We start from the raw sequence: 26,665 nt of genomic DNA, 5'->3' as shown, positions 1-26,665 counted from the left end.
CACTTACACGATCACAATGCCACAAATATAGAATACATCACACACATTCAGCAACAGAAAGATTCACATTAAGCAGAAAGGAAGGAGGAAGGGGATTTATCGACATAAAAAACCTACATTATGGACAGGTAGATAATTTAAGAAAATTCTTTCTAGAACGAGCAGAAACTAGCAAAATACACAAAGCAGTCACTCATATGAATACATCGGCTACACCACAGCAATTTCATAACCACTTCTACAACCCTTTAGATCATATAACATCAACAGATACAAAGAAAGTAAATTGGAAAAAGAAAACACTACATGGCAAGCACCCGTATCATCTAACACAGCCACACATCGATCAAGATGCATCCAACACATGGCTAAGAAAAGGCAATATATACAGTGAGACAGAAGGATTCATGATTGCAATACAGGATCAAACAATAAACACCAGATATTACAGCAAGCGTATTATTAAAGATCCCAATACCGCAACAGATAAATGCAGACTTTGCAAACAACAAATAGAAACAGTAGATCACATCACAAGCGGATGTACAGTACTAGCAAATACAGAATACCCCAGAAGACATGACAATCATGACAATGTAGCAAAAATAATACATCAACAACTTGCCATACAACATAAACTAATAAAACAACACGTTCCCACATACAAGTATGCACCACAAAATGTACTGGAGAATGATGAATACAAATTATACTGGAACAGAACCATTATAACAGATAAAACACCACCACATAACAAACCAGACATCATACTCGCCAATAAAAAGAAGAAATTAACACAACTAATCGAAATATCCATACCCAATACAACAAATAAACAGAAGAAAACAGGAGAAAAAATTGAAAAATACATCCAACTGGCTGAGGAAGTCAAGGGCATGTGGCATCAGGATAAAGTTGATATTATACCAATTATACTATAAACTACAGGAGTCATACCACACAATATCGACCAGTACATCAAAGCAATACAGCTACATCCAAACATATATGTACAACTACAGAAATCTGTAATTATTGATACATGTTCAATTACCCGAAAGTTCCTAAATGCAATGTAACACATACTGTACAGTTAAAAGGAAGTCACGCTTGATCAAGGTCCGCATCACTTTCCATTTTTAACCAGACATAATGTCTGAGAAAGGAAAGAAATAATAATAATAATAATAATAATAATGTTTGTGGTTATCATAAATAGGTACCATTCACACCTTTACCATTTTTTGATAAGTTTTCAAAAATTTTGCAAATGTCAGCGAACAGTATAATTTATATCTACCCAATCTCAAAACTCAAAGTTTCACCACCCTTAAAATCAAAGTTAAATGTGAAAATATTTTTGTAGTAAACTTTTGTGCTGTGCAGCTTCAGCTTTCCTCTGGTTTGTTAGGTATTGTATTTTTTGCTATAATGTACTGTATCAACAGAAAGTTGCTGCAAACTGAACATATATTTTTATTTCTTTGTTGTTTATCAATCAGGTGATGGCTTAATTCAGCACAGGGAACTGCAGCATGTGATGAGAGCATGCATGGAGGAGAATGGAATGAAATTTAGTGAGGATCAAATTGATGACCTAACTATGGCATTATTTGAAGATGCTGACCCAGAAAACAGAGGAGCCATTACTTTTGAAGCACTTAAAAACCAACTGGAAAAGCATGAAGGCCTTTTGGAAAATTTAACTATAAGGTATTTTGAGAAAAAAAGATTATAGAATATGTGGCCTTCAATATATATATTTTACTGGTAGTAAATTTATGTGGCAATTTTGCTTGTTTTCATTTTTGTTTTGTGCCTCACTGTTTTTATTACAATGGCTTTTGGGAGCTTTGAACTCACAATGGTATATTTTGTTTGTTCTATATGAAAATGTCTTAAATACTCTGGCCTCTTACAAAAGTGCCATAATAGTTTCATTTGAGTTAGAGAAGATTTGAAGAATGCGAACTATTTGCTTCACTCAGTTTTATACAAAAATTTTTTACGAATGTTCTCACTATTATTCTAGCAGAAACATTACACTTTAATCAGCATAGGGAACAAATAGATCTAGGGGGTGGATGCCGCATGATGAACCACTTGAAATTTGTGAACATGGTTACAGGAAGAAGTAATGTTCCCACTTCCTCTTGAATTTACTGATTTTGAGAATGTGTTTTATAACTTTTGAGAAATCACTAATCAAAGCAATCGAAAAACAGAACTCTGAAATGATACAAATTTATGTCTTAAGCATCATCTACAGTAACATCATATGTTTTAATCAGATAACATCAAGATCGAAAACAACAGGAGTTTGGTAAATTTTGTCTGTTTAACCATACCTTTCTCTGTTACCATGGAAGAGAGTATTTAACCACTAAACTCTGATGAAAGTATCTTAAGCCTCCTCCTATCAGAATTTTTTATATCTCTGTACCACTGGGGCCATATAGACACTAAGTAATTTTTCATTGTGCTTGTGGGGTCTTATTGACTCCAGTTGTACGAAGAGGTTTAATTGAGGCACCTTAAGTCCGTGGAGATCAACAATTTATCTGCTCAAATAGTGTACCAGTCAAGATGTAACATGACTTCTATGAACTTATTCTGTGTTCTAGACTATACCATCAGCTTGTAACAGACCCAATGTATTTAAATGTAGATTATTTGTAGTTCCTGTAAAATAGATTGACTGTACTCTTGAATTTCTATGTTTACAGCATTGATCGATGGCTAGTGCCACCAAAGCCCAAAGCTCCACCTAAATCACTAACAAGGAGGCTTGCAGCACTTGTTCCCTATCAGCTGACTCGACCATATATGAAGAATAATTATGTTTATTTGGTGTTTCTGATGTTCGTAATCATTATTAACGTTGCTCTCTTCGTGTCACGAGCAATTGAGTATCGAAATCATAATACCTTTGTCATTTTTGCAAGAGCTTGTGGTAAGTACCTACATATTACATAGAATACACTGTACCATGTATCAAATCTAAAATGGGGTTATAAATGTGTTTCCCCATCCTGAAAGTGAACTGTACAAATTCAAATCAATATTTGTAGATACAGTTAATTTTCTCGCTGGAAAATATTGTGAAATAGGGGTGATAAATTTCTTTATCGTCCTTAACAAAAGAATGCAATGATGAATGATGGGAAGGGAGGGGGGGGGGGGGGGGGGGGAGAGGAGGCCTGAGCATCTGACAGTAGTGACTTTTCTTTCCTTTTGGCTGTAGTTTAACTGCGGTTTTTAATAATCGTAATCTATGTGGACTAATATTCAAATAATAAATATGATGTATTTTAAATTTTGTGATATAGAAATCTCAATAAAATTAAATTCTGATGTTAGTTTAAAAACCACACAATACCCTGAGATTTTACAAAATTCCTGAAATTTCCTGAGATTTACCTGATTTTTTCCAGGTATAATTCAACTCCTTGAGACTTCCAGGTTTCCCAGAATTGCCACCCTGTGTTATTTGTGGTCAGTGTTCTACTGATATCTTCCATTATTACAACCTTCATTTGTAATGGTAGCCAAAGTTGGCAGCAAATTAGTGCTAAGTTACCAGTACCATTCATCCATTCATTATGCCCAAGATTGTCACTATTGGTATGTTTCTTAAACTATTCTATGATGAGTGTAACATTATTGTTGTAATGAGAAGGAAGAGATGACTGCAGACATAAGGGAGCAAATAAAAGGAACAATTGTGAGAACAACACCTGAAAATGGCACAGAATCTGCAAATATTGCCCAGGAAAGGAGAAAGGAATGAAGCATGGAAAGTAGGAAGGTACAGAGGTTTTAATGTCAAGTTGTTGATATCATCTACAGGGTGTACATAAAGTCCAGGAACACTTTCAATTATTCATTGCACAAGAACCAAACATTCTACAGATATCATACATAAGTCATTTTGAAGAGAGACCCTGAAAGTTTCTTTTCATGTGCACTGCCATAGCATAGTTTGATAATTTGCCGATAGTCAGCGCTGGTCGCAAACATGGTGAGTTCAGATGCAGAGTGAACTTTCTATGTGTTGGGGATAATAAAAACAAAGTGCTACAGCTGTTCAATGGATGTTTAAAATCAAATACAGTAAGAAGCCACTAAAAAGGAATGCAATTTACCACTGGCACAACAAATGCATTATGACAGGTTGCTTGTAACTGGCAAGAAGAAGTGGACATCCCAGTGTGAATGAAATGAATGTGGAGCGTGTATGAGAGACATTTGTAAGAAGTCCAAAGAAACTGGTGCATCATTTATCCCGTCAACTCAAAATGGCTCCAATGACAGTGTCAAAAGTCCTGCGACAGAAGCTGTCTATGAAACCATTCAAATTGGAGCTTGTGCAGAAGCTCAATGAAGATGAAAAAGACAAACTTTTGAGTCTTGTTTGCAGTTGCAACAATTGAATGAGGATGGGGATGGCATTGTTGATCACTTAATTTTTAGCAACAAAGCCACTTATTACACTAGTGGGAAAGTGAACAGGCATAATTGTTGAATTTGGGGTACAAAACATCCACACAAATGCATTGAATTAAGAGTGTGATTCCCCAAAAGGTAAATGTTTTTTGTGCCATGTCACATCAAAAACTGCGCAGCCATTCTTCTTTTCTGAGAGCACGGTCACTGGATATTCCTACTTGGATATGCTGCAGCAATGGCTGATGCCTCAAATGCAATTGGACTCACCATTCATCTTTCAGCAGGATGGGACTCCACCTCATTTTCATCGTGAAGTTTGTAGGGACCTGAACATGGAGCTGCCACATTGATGGATAACCGTGGTACAGAAGGGGACAGCTGTTTCATTAAATGGCCTCTCTGATCACCAGATCTCACTCCATATGACTCTGTTTCTGTGGGGACATATTAAAGATATGGTGTATGTACTGCCTCTACCAAGTGATGTAGCAGAGCTCCGGGACAGAATATGGGAAGTGACTGCCACTGTCTACGATGCCCTGCTGGGACAGGTATGGCAAGAATTCGATTACCATATTGACATCTGCCAGGTCACTAATGGCTCGCATGTTGAATGTTTCCCTTCAAAATGCAATATGTATGACATCCGTACAATGTTTAGTTCTTGTGCAATAAATAATTGAAAGTGTTCCCGGACTTTATCTACATCCTGTATTTTCAAAGAAACAATCCTCACATTTCTCCTCATACTCAAATTTCTCTTTAGTGAAACATAAATCTAGACATCTGGCTGGCTATTTGAACCATGATTCACCTTAAAATGGATGCAGTGCCTCAGCTGCAATGCCACCTCCATTGCCTAGTCTTTCTTATGTAGAATAAAGCAGTAAAGCATATAGATTTAACAACATTGGAGAAAACAGCCAGAAACTAATTTCTTTTGTTGTTGTCGTTGTTGTTATTTGTACACGTTTGGTTTAGCCTATTGAGGTCTAGGGCTAATTTTTGCAGCTCTATACTACTTGTGTACCCTTGCCAATAATTTATTTTAGATATTTTAGTGTCTTCTGCTTCCACAACTTTTTGGTTCATATCTCCTTAAACAAGTATAAATGCAAAGTCTGTCACACTGAAACCAATTACTATGTTTAATTAGTAAGTATTCCAGTATATCCATGTTGATGAATGTTGACATGAAATTTCTTTATACTAAAACCAAAAATCTACAGAAATGAGCTAACTCTATTGTAGATGGTAAGATATTGACTCCTATGTTTACAACTTTATGGTTGACTATCAGTCTTATTTAAATCTCAGTTGGAACACAGGGAAATGTATGGGGTGAACCAGAACACACTGACAAACTTTCAGAGCTACGAGCACTTATTCATTTTCACTCCTGTGAAGCACATCTCTTCTGCTGAACAAGTAATCTTAGCTCATAAGGTACGCATTTTGGAGTCTATGTTTAAAAGACAAACATCACTTGTCTTTGTCCACACTTTCACTTCTAAAGATTTGTCTGTGGTTTTCTGGTTTTCCCTGTAGATGGAAAGGAATGTCGACAACAAATTCAACTGTTTATCTAATGAGTTCGTGCTGTTGTTTGCTTCTGCTTCTCCAGAAAACCATGGGAAATATTCTTAGGTAACCAAAATGAAACATATTGCAAAAGTTATCATAGTCCCTTGTACAGTATTAGGGTCATTCAAAAAGAAATGAACCAGAGGTTGTAAAATGAAAACTGTTGAAGGGATTGTAATACCGTTGTCTACAGAACAAGGTGTGGTGACTACCAGAACAAGGTGTGGTGCCTACTAGAGCACTGAGCGTCAACACTCGCCACTAGAGGGAGGCAGATGTGCATCCACATCATGACAGAGGGTACAAGCGCATGCGTTGACTGTTCACTGCACTCAGTAGTATTGAAAACAGAGAAATGGAGGCTTCTAAAGAAGAGCAAAGAAGTGCATTATATTTCCTTACAGCAGAAATACTGTGAGGAACGGAAATTCATCAAAGAATGGCACAAGTTATGGAGAACACTGAATGTCCATTGCAGTATCGATGCTCAATCTGATGTGAGCCAATGGCTGGCAATGAAACTCACTGGTCTTCATCAATGAGGGCATCCACCTCCTGGACAAAGGTATCAGTAATGTGATGGAGCATTCCAGATCATGTGTCACTGGCCATCATCCTCCTCCTCCCTTCAGTTGCTGTTGTCATGCCTTTATCCTTGAAACAGGAACGCAATGCCCTTTGTAATGCCATTTTTTGATGAGGTTCCATTCCCCACATTAGGTTTGCTGTCAGGAAATGCAGTATGCCTCTTTGCTCTTCCTTTGAAGCATCCATTTTTTCAGTTTTCAGCATGACTGAGTCCAGTGGACAGTCAACACATGAATATGCTTGCTCTGTATTCACATGGGGGTGCCCTAACGTCTCTACACCAGTGAGTTCGGGGCCATACCTTCTCCTGCAGGAAATGGCATTATGGTCCCTTCAGTGGAGTTACTTTATAGCCTCTGGATAGTTCCTTTCTGAATGGCCATAATAAGAGTTATATGCATTACTAAGAACACCTGATCTCGTTGAAAGAGCAATGTATAGTGTATTATAAAGTAGGGAAAGAATTAATAAGAATTCAAAGCTATATATATCACTCATAAAAAGGTATAATAGGAAAAAAGGTGGTCTCATGCCTGCAATAGACATGGAAAAGTGGCAAAGCAGTATTAAAAAAAAAAAAAAAAAAAAAATTGAAGTAGTTGCTGACGAAACAAATTGCAAGGTTTTAATATACACAAAAAGAAATTGCTGTAAAGGCTTTGTGATTGAAGTGATAAGTCATTCTGCAGAAAGTGAAGCAAGAAAGTAGTTGAGATGGCTGTAACTCCAATCACACTTTCTGAGATCAAACAGATAATAAAGAGACAAAAGTAAAAAATCCCTAATGCAGCTTATAGTGTTTCTACAAGGATATGTAAGCACTGCTGTGATTCTATAAGTGTAGTCCTGTCACATGTTTTATGAATCTCTGCAACAAGATATTATCCTAGAGATTAAAATAAGCTTATGTGACCCAAATTTTTGGGAAGGTGTTAAAACAGCTGTATCAGACTACCACACATACTCCCTGTTAATAAACAGGTCCTAGGTAAACTAGTGTTCAGGAGTATTCTTTCTCACCTCCACAGTCACAACATTATCAGTCAATGTCAGTTTGGTTTCCAGTGAGGGCTATCAATAGATAATGCTGCTTTCTTCTTCACTGATCAAATTCTAAAACCTCTTAAACAGTAATATAGCAAAAGACTGAATTCTATTGACCTATCCAAGGCTTTTAATTGTGCAAAGATGGCATTCTTCTAAAGAAAGCAGACTTTCCTAATTGAAATAGAATAGTGAGGCATCGATAAAGTTCTTTTTTCCAACAGATAGTAAAGAGGAGACCACATTTTCTGATAATGGCAGTCCATCTTCACCAAAATGCAACACAATGAACATGGGAGACCCACAAAACTCTGTACAGCTCCTTCGCAGTTCTTTAAATTCATACATTATCTCTCACTCTGCTTTGCTACAGTGAACAAGTTTACACTCAATGCAAACAATAAATTTCTCCCAGTTGATAATGCAGCAGGGTAAGCAACAGCACATGTGCATACTGTCAGAGCTGTTGTTTCAGATATTTACATCCAATGTTGTCTTATGCCATTGTCCATCAGGATAATAAAGCCCTGTGAAGAAAAGTAAATAGATGAAATTATTCTTAGCTCAGAAGAGAGCACTTAGCATCTTAAGTGGTATCAATCCAACACACTGTTGCATGAATAGTGAATAGGACCATAATACAGGGTCAAAAAAGGACTTCCACAGCAACAAAATAAACTTCATCCACGTTTAGAAAGATATGTTGCTCAGCTGGCAAAGTGATCAATTCTTAACCAACAGACATCAAGAGCTCTGCTTTTGGAGCACCAACTGCAAGAGGAAATTGAAGGAATATCTGATGTAAAGATAATTTTACTCATCTGGTGATACGGAGCAATCACTGGACTTGCATTCAAGGAGAACAGTGGTTCAAATCCTGTCCACCCATCAAGATTTAGATTTTATGTGATGTCCCTAAATTGCTCATGAATTCCAGAATGGTTTGTTTGAAAAGGCACAATTGATGTCTTTCCCCACTCCAAGCTCTTGTGCCAACTCTAATGACCTTCTTTCTTTTAATTGGTAATTTTTTCAAAATAAATGAGCATGGCGGTATGTACTTCTGTTGTACTGCTGGTATGTCCCAACAATTTGAGTGCAAATATAAAATCTTACATTTTATTGTATAATTAAGCAAATTATTGTTCTTGTGTTAGAATGTTACTCTATGTGAGTGCTAATTTGAATCTAGTTTAGTGTGCCCTTGTGTATTCATTATTGGTGACACAAAATCCCATTATTGTACATTAAAAAAAGGAAAAACTCATTCAGTATCTTGTTAACTCTACTGCTACTAGAATGAGTGGAATTAATACAACCATGAAATAAAAGAATCCACATGTTGTCTGATGTTTTTGAGAAGTACGAATGTTAAATCAAAACATGGATACCTACTAAAAAGGCAATGTGTGTCACCTTTGCAAATGTGAGTAACCTTTGCAAGTATTTCAGCAAAAACCTGCAGAAGGAACTCACCTAAAATCCTTAAAAATTATGGCTCTATGTTACTGCTACTAACAAACAGTAACATTCAGGTCAAAAAAGACAGTGACAAACTGAAAACAAAGCACTTCATTCTGTATTCAAAATTGCCTTACAACAGAAAATTGTGCACCTGTTGAAGTGTGTAAAATATTACAGGCATCAGCCAAGCAGCAAAATGACCCAACAAAATCCATCACATATACTATACACATTTGCAAGTGAATTAGCTCTTATCTTAAATTTGATGTAATATAGGTTCCTTGTGCAGAGAACTGTTCTCAGTCACTCAGAGCACTTATCACACACATTTGCAAAACAGGTATAAAACTGAGCTGTAGAATCACTGTCCATCACCTCTCTTTATAGCCCAAATGTAGAATATATTCTAAGTTAAAGTATTCATCTGAATCCTAACTTACACTCTTGACAAATTATTAGACAGTAATAACCAGGTAGATTCAGTGTTTTCTAAACTTACAGCTTGTGATTCAGTGCTGCACCCATGTCTGTTAAGGGAAAAACATTGATAAAGAACATCTAGCCAGATGTGAGACTGGATCATAAATAAGCAGAATACAGCACATTACTAAAGGAGTGTCTGCCACAGAAAAAGAATGATGTTTCAGCTAATATTCTTGTTACATACTCAAGACTTGGGAAGTAGCATTCGATAGATTGACTTTCCTGTGGATAATGCATTAATCTGCTCATACACACAAACAGTTCTTCTAAAACAGTGTCAACTTCACAACTGGTCTGAGTAACAAATCCTAGGCAGAAGTTTACTCACTAACACACATCAATTATAAGGCCTTTTTCCCAATTTTCATAACTGATTTCAGTGCATGCCGTCCACAGAAGCTATCAATAATTAGATAACACAGAAACACTTGGATCAAAGCTAACATCAAGAGTTCTTGTATGACTCTAAAAAGACTGAGTTCTAAAATGAAAATATCCATTGACTGTGTTAGTAGCAATCTGACGACAAATAAAAACAATATGGGAATTACGAAAGGTGAAACAGGGAAGAGATTTGCAAATCAAGAAATCAGGTTCACATGGAAACTGACTTTGATGAGCAGTAATCAAACACTACTACATTAGATAATTTGTTAAATAATTAAACTGTGAAAATGAAGAGGGAATATATGTTAATGGAATATACCTCTGAACCACCTTCATTTCACTCATGATATTGTATTGTTTGCCTCTAGAGCAAATAAACTTAAATGAATAGATGATCTTAACAGAACTTAAAATGAATTACAATAAGACTAAAAGCTGTATAGCCTATAGCCAACAGTTTTTTGTATTACAGACATAGAAGACAACAGAATGGTCAGCAAAAGAAGTTCGTTGGTAGGTCTGTGGAGATATGTGGCATTAGATGTCTATGCACTGGCTATGTAATTCACATAAATAAAGGGCCACTGATATGTGTGTGTGGTGATGGCACCCAAAAGCAACACAGATGGGTTCCATAGGATGGCATCAGGTGAATTTGGTCACTGAGGCATCAACACGAGTGCACTATAATGCTCCTGAAACCACTGTAGCATGGTTCTGACTCTGAGACATGGACAATTATACTGCTGAAAGATGGCATTGCCATCATGAAAGACATAAAGCATGAAAGGATGCAGATGATTCACAGCTGTCAGCTACCTTAGGTCCCATGCCAGCACAGGAGAATGTCTCCCATAGCATAATACTCCATACTCCTCCCACCAGCCTGCTTCCATGGTGTGCTGGACATTTCAAGCCACTGTTCACCTAAAAAATGGCATTTGTGGAGACGACTATCGACCTAGTGTAGCAAAAACATGATTCACCCAAAGAGCTGGCACATTTCCATTCATTGACGGTCGAATGCCAATGGTCCCGTGCCCACTGTTATTGTAGCTGATGTCATTGGGTCAACATGTGAATATGCTGGGGTGGTCTGCTGTGGAGCTCCATCTTCAACAGTATATATTGAATGGTGTGCACTAAACACTTGTGCATGCACCAGCATTGTGCTTTTTTGGTATAGATGCCACGGATCACCTTTGAGCCTACTTTACAGAGCAGACAAACCTCTGAACCCTGTGTTCTGTGAAGAGTCATCGATGTCCAATCATTTAGTGCCTAGTGGCACTTTCACTGTCTTCCTACCTTCTTCCATAGTTACGACAGTAGCACATGTACATTTAACCAGCTTCACTGTTTTCAAGATATTCATTCAAAGGCTCTGTGTAATAATAATCTGCCCTTTGTCAAAGTTACTTATCTCAAAAGATCTCCCCTTTTGCAGCCTATATTTTCATTAAGTTGATCCCCCATCTGTCTCTGCTCTGCTTACATATTTTTGTTGTCGCGTCACATACCCGCAACATCACCAGGTAATTTTCATCATCATGATGGGCAGTGGTCATACTGTTCAGCCTCATGAGTTATGCTGCAATTACTGTACAGCATTCTGTGTGGGCATGACAAGCAACCAAACTTCTAAGTGAAATGCAGGGCTATTGCCAAACTGGCAAGCTGAGCAAGAGCTCATAAGCTAGTTTGACAGCTGTTTTCTATTACATGTGTTTGTGCACCACACATTAGACCACTATAGATAAGCAGTTGCTCTCCTTATGTTATGTAAATGTGGGAAAACTTAGTTTTCAGTGTGTCTGAAATGAATTCTTGAAAATATATGAAAACAAACAAATTGAGCACGGAGCAGAATATGGTGGAACACACTATCATGGCTGAGATGAAAATGGAATGGAGCTGAATGGCATATTTAGCCATACAAGTGGATGTGTGGATTGAGTTACTTACTGGATTCAAAGAGATAGGAAAACAAACATGGCATAATGATGATAGGTGTGTAGCCAGGATCAGGAAACCTACAGGAGTACTGTAGCTGCTTAGAACTGAAGATCATAACGCATGTAAAACCTTAGGGGTGGCCTCCATCTGGCATCAGGTGTCAAGCAGCTGCTGTTGCTGGTGCTGCTGTTGATTATTGTTATTAATTATTTGGTAAGAGAAGAGGAGGGAGAGAGAGAGAGAGAGAGAGAGAGAGAGAGAGAGAGAGAGAGAGAGAGAGAGAGAGTACTTTTCCCCATCTGGAGAGTGCCCAGACCATCCACAAGCATGATAAATAATAGAATGTAATACAATGTTTATCAAACATAATTATCATTATCTCATTATTTTTAAAAATGAATATTCTATAAATAGAATGTTCTCTCTTTTTTTTCAGGCCAATGTCTCAATTTTGACTGCATGTTTGTATTGGTGTTAATGCTCAGACACTGTATAACATTTTTGCGTACAAGAGGATTCAGTACAATATTGCCCCTTGATCAGCACATATACTTTCATAAATTAGTTGGAGTATTAATATTTATATTTAGTGTGTGGCACACCATAATGCATCTCCTGAACTTCAGTAAGTACTCATTAATAATTATAAATAAACCATCATTGTCATGTTCAGGTTCCGGAAACTATTTTCTTTTTGCAGGTCTCTTGGTTGTAAATGATCCTGTGGTAAATGCCAATAACTATACTCTCACTGAATGGATCCTAACAAGTAGACCAGGTTTGTTCGGTTTAGTAGGTGGGGCTGCCAATCCTACTGGAGTTGTGCTGATCATTATTCTTTTTATAATGTTCATATGTTCTCAGCCTTTTGTTCGGCGAGGAGGTTGTTTTGAGGTTAGTAAGTTTATTATAGGATTCTTGGATGTGACACACACTTAAATTTTTAAGATAATATCATAATTTGATCTACTTTGCAGGTTTTTTACTGGACTCATTTGCTTTATATTCCATTCTGGGTGCTAGTAATTTTTCATGCTCCAAATTTTTGGAAATGGTTTGTGGCTCCAGCTATTATTTACATCATAGAACGAATACTACGTCTAGTATGGTTACGATCTAACAGAGGAAAAACATACATTAGTTCAGGTCTTGTGCTTCCCTCTAAAGTAATTCATCTTGTAATTAAGAGGCCACACCATTTTGATTTTCATCCAGGAGATTATGTATTTGCTAACATTCCTGCAATTGCTAAATATGAGTGGCATCCATTTACCATCAGCAGTGCACCAGAGCAGGAAGGTAATTAAAAGTATAATGCAAAATCTATTACTATAGCTCTTACACTGTTGTACTGATAGTATGAGTAAGCTCTGTAGTTTCACTTGTAACATTCTGGATTGATGCACGTTTCTGATTTGCCACAGATTATATGTGGCTTCATATTAGAGCAGTTGGACAGTGGACAAACAGATTGTATGAATATTTTGAAAGGGAGCAAGAAAAGCTGCACAGTGTTGAAGAGGATCTAACTGCAAACATTGTGAACAAAAAACTTATTAATGGAAATGATTTAACACCAGCACAAAAGTTTCCAACGTAAGTAGATTTATAGTTTTTGTATACAGCTTATTTTTCAAAATGCTGTCAAATTTTGGCTTTCTTTTTAGTAGTTCTTCATAAACAAACAACAGATTGTCACATTTGTATAATTTCATCGTTAGTTACCTTTCTTCTAGCTCTTACTAACTGAGAAACTCGCTTTTGCCTGAAATTTGAAATAACACAGTTGATATGAGCAAGCGTTTCACGGTTTATAGTTCCAGTACTTTCCTTGTCTGTTCTTTTATAGCTCTGTATATACATTGTAAAAATATTACAACAATCTTCCCACATCATTTGGCTGTCAACATTTCTTTCTTACAATCTTCAACTTTCAGTTCAGCTCAACGAAAGTTAGATATGGAAAGCAGTATCAGTAGTAAGGTCAAGGCTATTGGATATAGAAAGGATGGTGGAGGTGGCTACATAAATGAGAGCTTCACCAGTGATAATGATATTGGTCCAAACAGACCAGCTCAGCATGTTTCTGAAGGAGACCTTAGCATCACGCGTCCTGCTACTGCTAATGGTAAGCAAATAAGGTGATGTTTCTTGAGCAGGATTATGTTAGCAGCAGAAAAAACGAGGTATCAAGAAAGTTATTACATCGCTTGTACAGCCTATATTCCTCTTACAACATAAACTGGTGCATCTAAAGAGTGAGTACACCTGTATGTTTAAACTTTCTGCTACAAAGAAGAATGAGTGTCCAAAGGCTTAAGGAGTCATCAATATTTTGTGGTGAGCCTATCTGCCACTCATAATTTTGTCTTAAAGTTATGTGGGTGTATGTCTTCTCAATCACTGTTTGCATTTCATCTATAACTTTCCATTACAGTAATAATTAAATTGTATTCTAGATTACCTCATGTATATATGCTGTCACTGATTGTGTAATGTATATATGCTAAAGTTATGACACAACAAAGTTATAACACAAGATTATTATTTTAGGTGGGTAATAACATTTAAAAAGTAGCTAAGCAATTTCATGTTGTACAGGGTGATTCAAAAAGAATATCACAACTTTAGGAATTTAAAACTCTGCAACGACAAAAAGCAGAGCTAAGCACTATCTGTTGGCGAATTAAGGGGGCTATAAAGTTTCATTTAGTTGTACATTTGTTCGCTTGAGGCGCTGTTGACTAGGCGTCAACGTCAGTTGATGCTAAGATGGCGACCGCTCAACAGAAGGCTTTTTGTGTTATTGAGTACGGCAGAAGTGAATCGACGACAGTTGTTCAGCGTGCATTTCGAACGAAGTATGGTGTTAAACCTCCTGATAGGTGGCGTATTAAACGTTGGTATAAACAGTTTACAGAGAATGGGTGTTTGTGCAAAGGGAAAAGTTCTGGACGGCCGAGAACGAGTGATGAAAATGTGGCACGCATCCAGCAAGCATTTGTTCGCAGCCCAGGAAAATCAACTCGCAGAGCTAGCAGAGAGCTGCAAATTCCACAATCAACTGTATGGAGAGTCCTACGAAAAAGGTTAGTTATGAAACCTGAACGTCAACTACCCGAGGCGATGGATCGGCCGCCAGGCAGCCCGTGACAGAGCACTTCATCACTGGCCTCCAAGAAGCCCTGATCTTACCCCCTGCGATTTTTTCTTATGGGGGTATGTTAAGGATATGGTGTTTCAGCCACCTCTCCCAGCCACCATTGATGATTTGAAACGAGAAATAACAGCAGCTATCCAAACTGTTACACCTGATATGCTACAGAGAGTGTGGAACGAGTTGGAGTATCGGGTTGATATTGCTCGAGTGTCTGGAGGGGGCCATATTGAACATCTCTGAATTTGTTTTTGAGTGAAAAAAAAACCTTTTTAAATACTCTTTGTAATGATGTATAACAGAAGGTTATATTATGTTTCTTTCATTAAATACACATTTTTAAAGTTGTGGTATTCTTTTTAAATCGCCCTGTATATTTAGCAAATATTTCAAATTTAACAATTTTGGGGAGGGTGGAGGGTTATTATATCTAAATCTACATCTACCCTCTGCAAACTTCTATGAAGTGCAAGGCAGAAGATACTTCCAACTGTTTCAGTTATTTGGGCTTCTCCCCACTTCATTTGCACATGGAGTATGAAAAGAATGACTGCTTAATAGAATGGAATATTCTAGCTGTTGCTCTTCCACTAGCAATAGTACACACATTCACACACACGACCACACAGACATCCAAATGCCCACACCTGAGGCTGCGGGTGTGTAAATGAGCATGACCTCAAAAGGTAGTGTAAACAAGCATGTCTGTTAAGGGAAAGTGAAATGCTTAAGGGAGTGAACAGTGTATTAAGTGGAACTGTATTATGATAAGTAATACTGATGTTTTACAGGATGCTGAAATGTAAAAGAGGTGATACTGCTAGTGGCAAATTAAAAAGAAAATGGAAAGGTCAACAAAAGAATGAAACAGATGAAGAGTGAGAAGCACATTTACAGTTACGATGAGTGAAGTTTGTGAAAAAGAATGATTGCAAGTGCATGAACAACACATTAGTGTAGGGAAGCACAAAGCAAAAGAGATAGAGATTATAGTCCAATATGATCCCACCAAAGAGTAAAACAAAAACTACTCATCACAGACATGGATCAATTTTGTTAGTTATTAAGTGCCAAGAAATTGAGTAGAGAAACACCAGCAAAGTGTTGCATGAGTGGAAAAACTCAATTGGCACCATGGAAAGCGCCTCCCCAGAATTATTTGATTACATGACTGCAACAATTCCAGAATCAAAACATGTACATCTGGTTTCAAAGAACATCATTTGCTCTACTACCAGGAGCAGCGAAGATCATCAGTTCTGTGTTTCCAGTTAAAGGACAAGTCTATTATAGATCTGAATCATTTTATCATTGCTAAATGAATCTCTCAAACTTTGGCAAGTGTGTATCATTGATGATAAACAAACAAAAGTCGATCAAAGCTATGCAGATATATGTGGATTGAGACGGGGAAATAATCGAAGAACTGCAGAGAACTACACTTAAGTACAGACAATTGGTTTACATATTCAAAACGGAATGGGATCAGAGAAATCCAATAAGTATAAATTTGTGATTAGAGCAGACAAAAATCCAGCTGAAGAAAATGAATGTGGATAGCTGATGTTTTACTTTGGACAGCAAGTACACACCAAAAACAGGCAAATTGCGATTACGGTTTGCATCAACTGTAGAGTATTTCAGTACAAATGAAAATTTGTACCCTACAGGGACTTGAACCCAGGTTTCCTGCCTGTCATGAGTTGTTGCTTTGACCATTTTGGCTATCTGAGCACACCTCCAGAAGTGTCCCAAATCTCTGTCTCTCCCTTGTGCTTGCACTGTGTTGCTGTGATTCTCACAGTTTTTTAATTCATTCTTAATAGAATATGGCTGTTGATCATCAATACAGTGTCCCACATTATGCTACAGTATTGCATTCCACAGCAAGGCAATGGTGAGAGAAAGTGTCTCACCCTGTGCTCGAATCATGGTAATATAATGTGAGCATAAGGTTTGCTACCATGATGAATGGAGATTTGGGCCGTTCCAGCAGGCAGGATCAAAGAGCTTTCCAGTAGGCAGGATCAAAGAGCTGAAGTGGTTATGGTGTCTGCTCATGACAAGCAGGAAATCTGGGTTTGAGTCCTGGTCTGGCACTAAATTTTCATCTAGTCTGAAATATTCTTCAGCTGATGCAGAACCATAATCACAATTTCAGAGTTCATTCTTAACAGAATACAGCTGTTGATAATCAACACAATGTCTCACACTGAACTACAGTAAGAAGAGAAGGATTACAAAAGATTGTTCCCGCAATGCACTCAAATATCCAGAGAGAGAGAGAGAGAGAGAGAGAGAGATATTGATTTTACATCCAAGCATTCAGTTTCAGAATAAATGTCCAAGCAATTGTAGTAATGCACATTCTGTCTTGTGTATATCCTGCCCATTATTTAAAAACCTCAAGTAAACGCTGACACAGAGGTTCTTACTATCTCAATTCCATGGTCCACTCACCAACATAAATTTTAGGTGTGTTTAAGTTGCACATTTCCCCTAGAAGTCTGTCACATTCATGTGTGTGTTGAGGAAAGGAGGGGTGTCTACAGAACTTTTTGCAGACAATGGTGCTAGAATGTATAGTCAGAGAGAAAGAACAATGAGTAGAACAACTCATCCACAATCCAAAATGTGTATCAAAAACATTATCTATGTGTGTGCTGCAGCATCTCGAGTATCACTGAGACCAAACACAGCACCTAATATGTATAAGTTGACAGATTTATTACTCTACACTGCCATGAAGTTTGTGAGGCACAATATGTATTTAAAAGAAATCAGATACATCAAAATACAGGTTTAAATTAAATGCAAAAACTGAAAAACTTCAACTCTTGACTTTCTTGATATTATAGTTCAAAAACTTGTACAAATGTGAGCAAATTTTGCAGTAAAACTTGGGAAAATAAATAAAGTCAATTTAGCAAAACAGCAAAACAAATGAATATAATTAAGAATCAAAATTGACTAAAGCAAATGGGCATATCAGATGAGCCTCCAAACAACTGGAAGAAAACAGCAAGAAAGTTTAGTTTAGCCATTTCTCTAATGTAGTCTGCATACAACTTAGACAGCAGCTCTCTGAATTTTTGTTACTAATGTGTGAACAATGAGAAAAATTGAAAAAATCTGCATATTAACATTATTTGTAGGTTGGCATATCTGTTCAAATAAATCAAACCCCTAAGAATATTGGAATCTCCTAGACTGATACTTGACTATTTCTGTCTGCTCACTTTGCACACATCCAGTGCTTGAGGTTTACTCACTGATTTTGCTCTACTCATATGGTGTTCATTGTCTACATAATTTTTATTCTTACTCATGTAGTCATACACTGATATCATGAAAAATCTAGTTAAGGTGGTGAGGTTTGTTACACACTGCATTCAGTCAGGGTGATTCCCATTTTAGTCACTTCTAACTCAACACTAACAAATGCTCATGCAGTGAGAAAAATGAGGGCAATGATTTTTAACTATGCTCTAAACACACATGAAGAACTAATCACTCACTTACACTAAAATCATATCTTGTATTAAACAAGGATGATATGCAACTTCCCATCACCTGCATATTAATAACAAAAATGGCTATATAAACAAATGATAAGAAAAAAATTACACTCTGAGCAATATTTAGAAAATAACACACTCTACAGCTAAACTCTCCATATCAGTGGTCTTAGTTTTGTCACCCATCTCATTATGACTTCAGACTGACAGATGGTACACGAATGTTAATTCACAATCTTCTGCAATAGAAACAGTATTTGTTTTACTACATAACAGTTCAGAGCATTTTCATGGCTTAAAGATTTCAGTATCATCAAGGCTAAACTTAAAAAAAAGTTGTGATTCTTCAGTTTCTCCCAGTATATTTGTTGTTCGTCAATGCACCTGACGGTGGCGACGTGTCTGCTCGCTGAAATATTGTCCATTGGACACTATGAACCCGAAGTATACCCATGGATGTTAGAGTTAAAAAAAGTTGTCTTGTAAAATAATTTTTTTTCTGGTCGATTTATTATTATGGAGAAGCTGTAAATTAGTTATTTATGTACATAATTTACAGAGTTGTACACATCATGCTTTCAGAGCATCTGTCTCCAACACCAAAGAAATTATTACAAGAGAGGAAACTTCCCTTATTACTACTGGCAAGGAAAACACCCTTGGCAAAGTCTCTGTCAATGCCAGATATGGATAACAGAGTGAAAAAACGTCAGCGACTTATGGTGTAAGTTTTCCATGATGCAGATATTTCACAAAATTATGCATGCGAAAATAGTTGTACCTGTTATCTGCTACATACTGATAATACACTTATATTTAAAATTCATGTGCTGTATCCATTTTAGTGGGCAGTATGTACAAATTCGAAAATTTTTGTACTAACTGGTGTAGTAGTAATATAATAAAATTTAATCAGCATCAAATAATCCATACAATCCGTAGTATAATGCAGCTTCAGGACATCATGTAGATTATTTTTCTGAATACATCAGGTAAAAATACTGAAGTTCACAATTTATGAAGTGGAGTTTGAGATTAACAATAAATTTTAAATTTTAAGACATTTTATGTTTGTTAATATGTAAGAAAAGTGTTATAAATTTTTTATCATCTTGGGATTTCTTGTGTTATCTTGAAATTCTTAGAGTGATGACTATTAAATGAAAAGTGTAATTAATACTGTTAGTTTCCATATTCGAGGTTAGTTTATTATTGGATGAAAATTCAATATTCATTATTTATACTTAATTGACAGTCTTACTTTCCTGCAATGTGACCATCTTCCCCATCCAAACCTTTCCTCCCTCATCCAATATTTCCTGTCCATGTAGTAACAATATGACAAGTCTCAGGTGAATCATTAACTCAAGTGTTTTCATATATGATACGGTCTGCATCTGAATCCTTTTGATGAGAGATTACTTGCAAATTAAATGTAAGAAACATCCTGTGTGAACAAATTGCCATCGATCCCATCTCAGTGTTCACCACTGTCTTCAGTGCCTTTTTGGAATAAATTAATCTGACAAACAGAGTTCCATGGTAAATATAACAACTGTTGGTACAAGTACTAGTAAAGCAAAATACTACTTTTTGGATGATCTATGAATCTGAGAGAATACTCATTTAGTATCTTCCCTCAAACCATTTGAAGTCTTGTACCTAAAAATCATGGATTTGTTACATCTGTGCAGCAGAATGAAAGAGCAAGTGGAGTATGGTACAGCTGTGGTTATGATTGTAACATCAAATGCAAAGTATAGATACAAAGTAAGTTCTGAGACTACCAAAAATTTAAGTTTAAAATTACGTAAAAAGAATTTCTAATAATATCAGTTCTCTCTAGCCACACACTAGCAGCACCAATTATAGAGGTACTGAAATACTTAGACAAATCTTGAAAGGAGGCAAAAAATCAAAACGATAATTTGTACCTGGAATGTCAGAACTCTGCTACAAGCAGAAAACTAGAAAACCTTAAAAGAGAGGTGGAAAAGAATCATATGGACCTCGTACGAGTTGCTGAGATAAGATGGAATGGACATGGAGAGTTGCAGTCAGATGAATATGTATTCTACTACTCAGGAGTAGAAGTAAAAGGAATTAATGGAGTAGGAATGATTATGACAAAGGAATTGGCTAAATGTGTGGAATATGTAGACTATGCAAATGACCGGGTTATTGGTGTAAGGCTGAAAGGAGCACAAAAAGATTTACTGATTGTCCAGGTGTATATGCCAACTTCAGAACATGATGACCAAATTGTAGAGGAAACGTACAGTGTAATAGAGAGAATAATGGACAAAAATAAAAAATGCTGCAAAATAGTAATGGGAGACTGGAACGCCATTGTGGGAGAAGGGAAAGAGGGATACATAGTAGGCAGTCATGACAGAGGTGACTGGTTAATTGATTTCTGCAGGGAAAGGCAGCTGATAGCGGCAAACACATGGTCCAAGAACCATAAGAGGAGGCTCTACACTTGGAAATCACCAGGGGATAAATACAGAAACCAAATCGATTTTATACTGGTAGAAGATAGATACAGGAATAGAATCAAGAAGGTGCACACATTACCAGGTGCAGATATTAATAGTGACCACAACTTACTTATGGCAGAAATAGAAATAAGAATGAAAAAACTGAAAAAGGCGACAATGGTGAAGAAGTGGGATTTAGAGAAGATAAGGTCCAACAAAGAACAAATTACAGAAATGCTGTCTCGGGACTTTCTAAACACATTACGAGACAAAGAAGCACTTGATAATGCCAACGAGTACTGGAATATGCTGAAAGAAGGAATCATTAAAGCAGGACAGCAAAATAAAGGATATGTAAAAGGGAAAAGGTCAAAAAAACCATGGGTCACACAAGAAATGATTTCCAAGATGGAGGAGAGAAGAAAATTGAAAAACAAGAACACTGAAGGTGCAAGAAAGATATACCGAAGGTTAAATAACAAACTGTGAAGAGAAACACAGCAGGCTAGGAAAAAATGGCTAAAAGAGGAATGTGATGAAATTGAAGAACTGGACAGGAAGGGAAGATACGACTTACTATACAACAGAGTAAAGACTATGACATGGGAACAAATCAGAGCAGGAAGTGCTACTATGGAAATTTTGAGTAAAGACGAAGAGGTAGTGTACAAAGATCGTGACGATGTCCTCCAGAGATGGGAAGAATATATAAAAGAGCTATATGACACAAATAGCAAACCAGAAACTCTGATCTTGAATCACACAACAGTGTAAGTGATGAAGAGAAAGGACCGACCATCATAATGGAAGAAGTAAATTCTGCCACTGCTGCAATGAAAAATGGCAAAGCAGTAGGTACAGATACAATACCGGGAGAAATACAAAAATGCTTGAACCACAATGGAATAAGAGAAATATTGAGGTTATGTAATAAAATATATGACAGTGGTGAATGGCCTGCGGAATTTTTGACAACAGTAATGATTCCATTACCGAAAAAACAAGGAACCAAGAAATGTAGCAAACACAGGACAATCAGCCTCATTTCACATGCAGCCAAAGTGATGTTAAGAATAATTATCAAAAGACTTGAAAAAGTAATAGAGGAGAATCTCGGCGAGGAGCAGTTTGGCTTTAGATGGAATACGAGCACCAGAGATGCAATAGGGCTCCTACGAATCTTGGCAGAAAGGTTTATTGAAAAAGGAAGAGAACTATATATGTGCTTCATCGATTTAGAAAAGGCATTTGACAATGTGGTTTGGAACAAGCTGGCGACTACTATGAGGGAAAAGAGAGTGGACTGGAAAACCAGAAGACTTATAAACACATTATACCTTAATCAAAAAGTTTCAGTTAAAGTGAGAGGAGAAAGTACAAACTGGATCAGACAAGGGAAAGGAGTAAGACAAGGATGCTGTTTATCACCTACTCTTTTCAACCTCTACTTGGAAAATATGACTGACCAATACTCATTAGATGACAAAGGAAATTGGAGGAAGAAGAGTAGGGTGCTTGAGATTTGCTGATGACATGGTCCTTCTAGCCACAGGGGAAAAAGAATTACAGGATTTGGTGGACACCATTGCGACCAACAGAAAAAAATATGGAATGAAAATTAACACAAATAAAACAAAAGTATTGGCAACAGGAGGAAATAAGGAAATAAAAATTGTGCTGAATGGAGAAACACTAGAACAGGTGCAAAATTTTAAGTATCTTGGAAGTAGGATAGACACTGCCTGGAAGTGCACCACAGAAATTAAAACAAGGATAGCAATGGCAAAAGAGGCGTTTTATAAGAAAAGGAGAATCTTCTGCAGCGGTCTGGACAGAGAACTCAGAAAGAGACTCATAAAATGTCTTGTATGGAGTATTCTTCTATATGGCACTGAAACATGGACTATGAGGAAAAAAGACAGAGAAAGGCTGGTGGCTTTTGAGATCTGGACATGGCGGAAGATGGAAATAATAAGTTGGATGGACAGCGTAAAAAATGAAGAGGTACTGAGAAGAGTGGGAGAGAAAAGACAGTTACTAGATGTAATAAAGAGAAGAAAAAGAAATTGGATTGGGCATATATTAAGAAAGAATGACGGACTGATAAAAACAGTTTTAGAAGGTTATGTAGAAGGGAAAAGGAAGTGAGGAAGGAAGAGATTCCAGATACTGGATGACATGATGGATGGTACAACATACAGCAGCCTTAAGAAGGAAGCAATGGATCGCAGAAAATGGAGAGGCAAAGGACCTGCTACTATAGCAGATAACTGATGATGATTATTCACTGGTTGCACACCACGTACACCTCTTCATGCTATGTTTCCCAATGGCAGTGGCAATTTCCAACAAGATAACGCACCATGCCACAAGGCCAAGACTGTGATGGAGTGGTTCGAGGAAGGCAGTTGCAAGTTCCAGTTGATGTGCTGCCCCCCCCCCCCCCTCCCACCCTGATCAAACATATCTGGGATGACTACATGTGATGCTATATGGAATTACAAGGTGTAAGAGGAAGGCAAGCATTACACAAAGCTGGTGAAAGGGGACAATCTATATTACATGCCAGAGCAATTGCGATGCTTCTTTTTCATGCTAAAATTAAGTCTCAGAACTTACTGAACCTCATGCTTACACTAAATCTAATAGAAGGTAATGTTATATTGTTCAACCAGTAAATGATATAGGAGAGGGGCTATAAATATAAAAATCAGCATTAAGTCCTAAACCGAACAGGTTAGAGAATATTTTGTTGAACATGCCTTTAAATGCTGGCCTGGGAGGGACATAAAGTGAGGGTAGGGGGGTAGGTATGTAGCACCTCTGAGTTCATCATGGAGGAGACAAGGGAAATTACATGTTGCACAAAATGAAGAGGAATAGATAGGGAGAGGGACACAGAACAGAAGAAAGCAGTGACTGAAGAGAGGCAAGTATGAGTCTGGATTGGTTTAGTGACATGGGCACCAAGGCACCAGTGGATAGGGGTGAAGGTTGGTGTGGGACAAGGGCTAGTGGAGATTGAAGTCATGACAACTGCAGATTTAAACAACAGTGTTGCAGAAGAATAATTTCCATCTGGATAATGAATTACAACTTTTCTAACAAAAATGGTATTAGGGGTCAGGGCAAGAAACAATATGGCACAGATTGTGTATCAACCAATGACGTCATTGTGCACAGCAGTGTGTTTCATAACTGGAGCATCAACTGCGTTCTCTGCCAAAGTCTGTTAGTGCCCATCAATTTGAATTAACAGCTGGTTGGTAGGCATACAAGACTGCAAAGCTAACAGTGGAAGTGGTATAAAACTCCTTTCACGGGTTGCTAAGTCTCTAACATGGTAGGATACACCTGCGGCAGAGCTGAACAGGATACACTTGCTTGGTGCATGGGATATGTCTTGCACCTGGATCTTCCACAGGGATATGACTCATGTGGTAAGGGGTTGGGAGTAGGAGTGAATTCAGGATGGGTCGAGGAGGTATTGTGTAGATTAGGTGGGCAGCCGAATACCACTTTGGGAGGACTGGGAAAGAGTGTGAGTGTGATAGTTGTCATTTCTGAGGCCACCGGTATGGAGTCTTATTCAGGTGAACACCAGTCTATTCCTGAATCTTGTGAATGATAACTAATTAAAGTAGCACGATGTGCAGTTTGGCTTTTCTGGTGGGGACAATATATAAGACCTGGCACTGCCTGCTGAAACACACGTGCACGCGCACATGAGCGCTCTCTCTCTCTCTCTCTCTCTCTCTCTCTCTCTCTCTCTCTCTCTCTCTCTCTCTCTCTCTCTCTCTGCCTGACAGTTGGTGAGTAATATGACACTGTGAGATGTGGCGGTACTGGTTGGCTGAGTGGAGCTGTACATCCACTTAAATCTGGGTTGGCTGAATTATTTACCCAACATCATACAGGAGACTGATATAGACTGTGTTTTTAGTGACTCCTAGGTGGACTTGCCTTGTGGCACCCTCTGTGCGTCTGACTGTGTCCCAAATCTCTGGGCAGAGACAGTGTGCTCTATCCACTGAGGGGCGAGGGGGATGAGAAGCTGATGAGGTTTTTTATATATGAACTCTTCACAGGTTGTCAGCCGAGTAGCGTCGTTGTCTCGTAGCAACATTTTGATGGAATGCATCTCCATCATCTTCAGTCGAAGTGTCTGGATATCGTCAGTCACAGCTGATGTATCTGCTGGAACGCTTCCTGCCGCCGGCCAGTCACGCACCTGCAGAATCGCCCGATGTGCCTGGAGCGGCTGGTGTTGGGGGGGACGCGTGTGTGGAGTTCGTGTCCCAGCGTCCATCTCTGTCTGCTCCATCCATGGCCCTTGGTGGAACTGAAAGTTCTTCTCTGATTTTCCTGATTGCAGGCTCCCAGGCTGTAGTGAGGTGGTAGCCACTGTCACGGTTGATTAGGTTGTTGTGCAACTGTATTTCTATGGAGTCTTTGATTACTGAATACCAAAATCCATTTTTACTGCATATTTTCTTTGTATGTTCGAAATTGAAGGTGTGCTTCTTGTCAATATTATGTTCCTCCACAGCAGATTTGTTGGTCTGACCCAAGCGTACATGCCTGATGTGTTCATTGCGGCGCTGTGAGATGCAAAGCTGCGTCTGTTCTACATATTGCATCCCACATTCGCATCTGATCTAGTACACACCAGGTGCCATCAGACCTAGTGGATCCTTGGTTGAACCGAGAAGATCTTCGATTTTTCCTGCTGCGTGGAAAACGGTCTTCACTTTGTTTCTTGAGAACTCTCATGATCTTGGTCGTTGGAGGACCCGCATATGTCAAGATCGCACAGCCCATTGTTTTGTCGTCATCTGGTCTCTATTGTCTCGGTTGAAGTTTTAGGAAACTAGTAATTTTTGCCACATATTTCTTGTTGCCTTAACAGATATTTCATTTTGTGTATTTGCTTCAATTCTTACAGAGAATTTGTAGTTTTGTAGCTCAACCGATTAAAAGGAAGTTAGCATGTTTAAATTAAAGTTAGTTGTTCACTGTCCTGTAATACATTGCACCAGTCACAATGCAGCCCCTCTGTGAATGCTGTTCTCAAACACAGTACGAGTTGCTTGATGTTTGTAAGCAGATGGAAGTTGCCATGACTACTGTCAAATGATCGGCAGCTGCTACAAATCGATGTGTTGAAAGAGCTCCTCCTGAGAGTTACGTACCTGTGTTACCAATGGTACCTCAAGCACTACTGTGTTCTGTTGATCCTGTCTCCTCTGCAGGAAGTATGGATCTGTCATTACTTTTCCCTTGACGTGAGTGACATGTCAATGGTAGATCCAGGCATCCTAGACAGGATAAATGGGTCTAGGGAGGACAATATGTTGTACTGATCCCCTCCAAACAAGCAGCTTGAGGTACTGCCTACCACTGAAACAGAGCCAGTGGGGCTCACTTCACCTGTTTTGGGCAAACCAACTTTGTTGTGTGTCAAGAGGCGGCAACCACAACTGGGAAGGCATCTGTTAATCATTGGCAATTGTGACATACAGCGAATAATGGTACCCCTCAGGGAAATGATAGCA

At 38.0% G+C, this 26,665-nt stretch overlaps 1 protein-coding gene across 1 annotated transcript in view; it reads left to right on the top strand.

Annotated features, from left to right (window-relative positions):
- Window positions 1–26,665, top strand: part of LOC126484349 (NADPH oxidase 5) — a 500,777-nt gene that overhangs the window by 368,162 nt on the left and 105,950 nt on the right. The window contains exons 7-14 of the mRNA XM_050107810.1: window positions 1,503–1,713; window positions 2,727–2,953; window positions 12,392–12,580; window positions 12,656–12,849; window positions 12,933–13,254; window positions 13,380–13,551; window positions 13,893–14,083; window positions 19,213–19,354. Coding sequence (XP_049963767.1) covers window positions 1,503–1,713; window positions 2,727–2,953; window positions 12,392–12,580; window positions 12,656–12,849; window positions 12,933–13,254; window positions 13,380–13,551; window positions 13,893–14,083; window positions 19,213–19,354 — 1,648 coding nt within the window. The remainder of the gene's footprint in view (window positions 1–1,502; window positions 1,714–2,726; window positions 2,954–12,391; window positions 12,581–12,655; window positions 12,850–12,932; window positions 13,255–13,379; window positions 13,552–13,892; window positions 14,084–19,212; window positions 19,355–26,665) is intronic.

This window comes from Schistocerca serialis, chromosome 6 (genome assembly GCF_023864345.2).
Source record: "Schistocerca serialis cubense isolate TAMUIC-IGC-003099 chromosome 6, iqSchSeri2.2, whole genome shotgun sequence".
In the NCBI taxonomy this organism is placed as follows: Eukaryota; Metazoa; Arthropoda; class Insecta; order Orthoptera; family Acrididae; genus Schistocerca; species Schistocerca serialis.
The sequence above is the reverse complement of the archived record's forward strand: the minus strand, read 5'-3'. Positions and strand labels throughout refer to the sequence as shown.